At 42.5% G+C, this 2020-nt stretch overlaps 1 protein-coding gene across 1 annotated transcript; it reads right to left on the reverse strand.

Annotated features, from left to right (window-relative positions):
* Window positions 1-207: 207 nt before the first annotated feature.
* Window positions 208-1214, reverse strand: LOC107274356 (the record flags this gene model as incomplete). Its single annotated transcript, XM_015753406.2, has 4 exons — window positions 1015-1214; window positions 520-604; window positions 370-431; window positions 208-290 (listed from the first exon to the last, which is right to left on the reverse strand). Coding segments are annotated over exons 1-4 (301 nt in total), but the record flags the coding sequence as incomplete, so codon positions are not given.
* Between the last annotated feature and the right edge of the window lie 806 nt (window positions 1215-2020).

Here is a 2020-nt window from a genome sequence, read left to right on the forward strand (position 1 = left end):
TAATGCCCGCTCGGGGCCGTCAGGGGTGGTATTTGTCCTTTTACCCCGTCCGTAAGGGGTTTTTGTTCTACCTGATTCCTTTGAAGCCTTCCTTTCTCGGCGGTTCCACCGCCAATTACGCTTCTTGTTTTCTTCTGAAAACAGATCAAAAATATATATAATGAATGTATCGTAGTTATTACTTATTTATAAATAATTTTTACTTACTCTCGGCTGCCTGCCCTCCGCCACTGATGGGCTTTAGTGTTTGAGGTCTTGCCGCTGAAGTACTCGCCCCGGCTCTAGAATCTCTGCAGGCAATAAAAAAATGATCATGAAAGCTATATTCCTTATAAATTGTAGTTTCAAACTTATGTCAACTCGCTATGCCCCACGAGGGCAGCCAGCTTCTCCACCTCACACTCAAACGTCGTCTCATCTTTTTTTTCAGCCTGCGAAAAACAACAAAGTTTATTTATTATTATATCATTAGATGTCGTTCGACATTATTATGTGCTACGCAAAAGAAAGAAGGCTTACCATGTTTTCTGTCATTATGAAAAAGGCAGAATGAAGATCGGGTAGCGAGTACGGGAATGATGTTGGCGTAGTAGGCAGTGACAGGCTAGGCGATGCGCGGTGGTAGGTGGAGAGATGTTAAAATACATATATATGTAATATATGAATAAAAAATAAAAGTAAGAAGTTATGCATTTGTCCCGTTTCGCCACAGGCATGGGGCTGAACGGGACACTTACTGAGACGAGACGGGACACTCGAAATAATGATTGTTTTTGACAAAACAAAAACTATTTTCCTTTTGTTTACCAATTAATATCGTTTATAATTTTTTATAAATAAGAAGTAGTTTTCTCCGTCTTATTGCAATACAATTTTATGCAATACAATAATCTAATGGCAAGATTCTTTAATTCTTCCGACCAAGCCTGTCGGTCGGTAGTTTGCTTGTATTTTCGAACTATTTATTTATACTTTTTATATTATACTTAACAATTCAATATGGCTTTTATATACCTTCCACAGTCACTCTTATGCGTCAGCAGCCCAGCAGCAAACCCGGCAGTAATTTCTTCAATGTTTTCCATTTCGATTGAAGGCTTTTGGAAAATATTTCTGTGATATTATTTTATATGGCGGCTCGACCATTTCTGAGATTTCCTGGTGATGAGAAATTTAAAATGCTCTCTTACGTTGTAGGTGACGAGCGGCTGAAAATGTTGGCGCCATCCACTCTTCGAAGTAGTGGATTATGCGAGGAACATTTCGAACCGAGCTGTTTTATAGGCGAAAATCGGCGTCTGTCTTGCGACGCGGTTCCCAAAGCCTTCGTCCGAACGATTCACCTTTCGATGGAAACGACGGAGATCTAAGAAGCACCCCTGGCATTGGAAGGATGCGCAGCGGTAAGTACCTTCGCGGCTATCGAACCGTTGCATTCGGTCGAATCGCATTTATCAATGGGCAATAAATCCGCTCAAGGACCAAATTGTACTCCGTCCACGTCATCGGTAGATATCTTAATTGGTACATACATCCATAAGCACCGCCGCAAACCCGAAGTTTTTAGTTTCAGAGCATGTCCGTGCATATAAAAGAGTAGCGTTGGACTTTTGCGAATCGGATGACGAAGAGTGTGCATGGAGAAACATCGAAAAGAGTGCCCAGTCGACTACCCCTACTTTCGAACCACCTACCCCAGAGACTGTACAAAGAATGACTGACAGTCTTCATAAACAGATAGGATATCTGAAGAAGTGTAATGCGGCGCTGAAACGTAAAAATTTGGTGTACCAAAATACGGTCCGTGTACTTCGGCAGAAGTTAAAGCGATCGTGGTTAAAAAACGGGCACCTCGCAAGGAAGGCAAAACAAGGGTCTGTTGACGACTTCCTCGATCGCCACAAATGCACGGAACCTGCAGCGCGAACGATGGTGAAATTGCAGTTGCATCGCAATAGGGCTCCTTACTCGGAGGAGGAAAAAGACCTTGCGAAGCAGCTGTATTACTACTCTGCATCGG

This window comes from Cephus cinctus, unplaced genomic scaffold (genome assembly GCF_000341935.2).
Source record: "Cephus cinctus unplaced genomic scaffold, Ccin1 Ccin1_scaffold2798, whole genome shotgun sequence".
NCBI lineage: Eukaryota > Metazoa > Arthropoda > Insecta > Hymenoptera > Cephidae > Cephus > Cephus cinctus.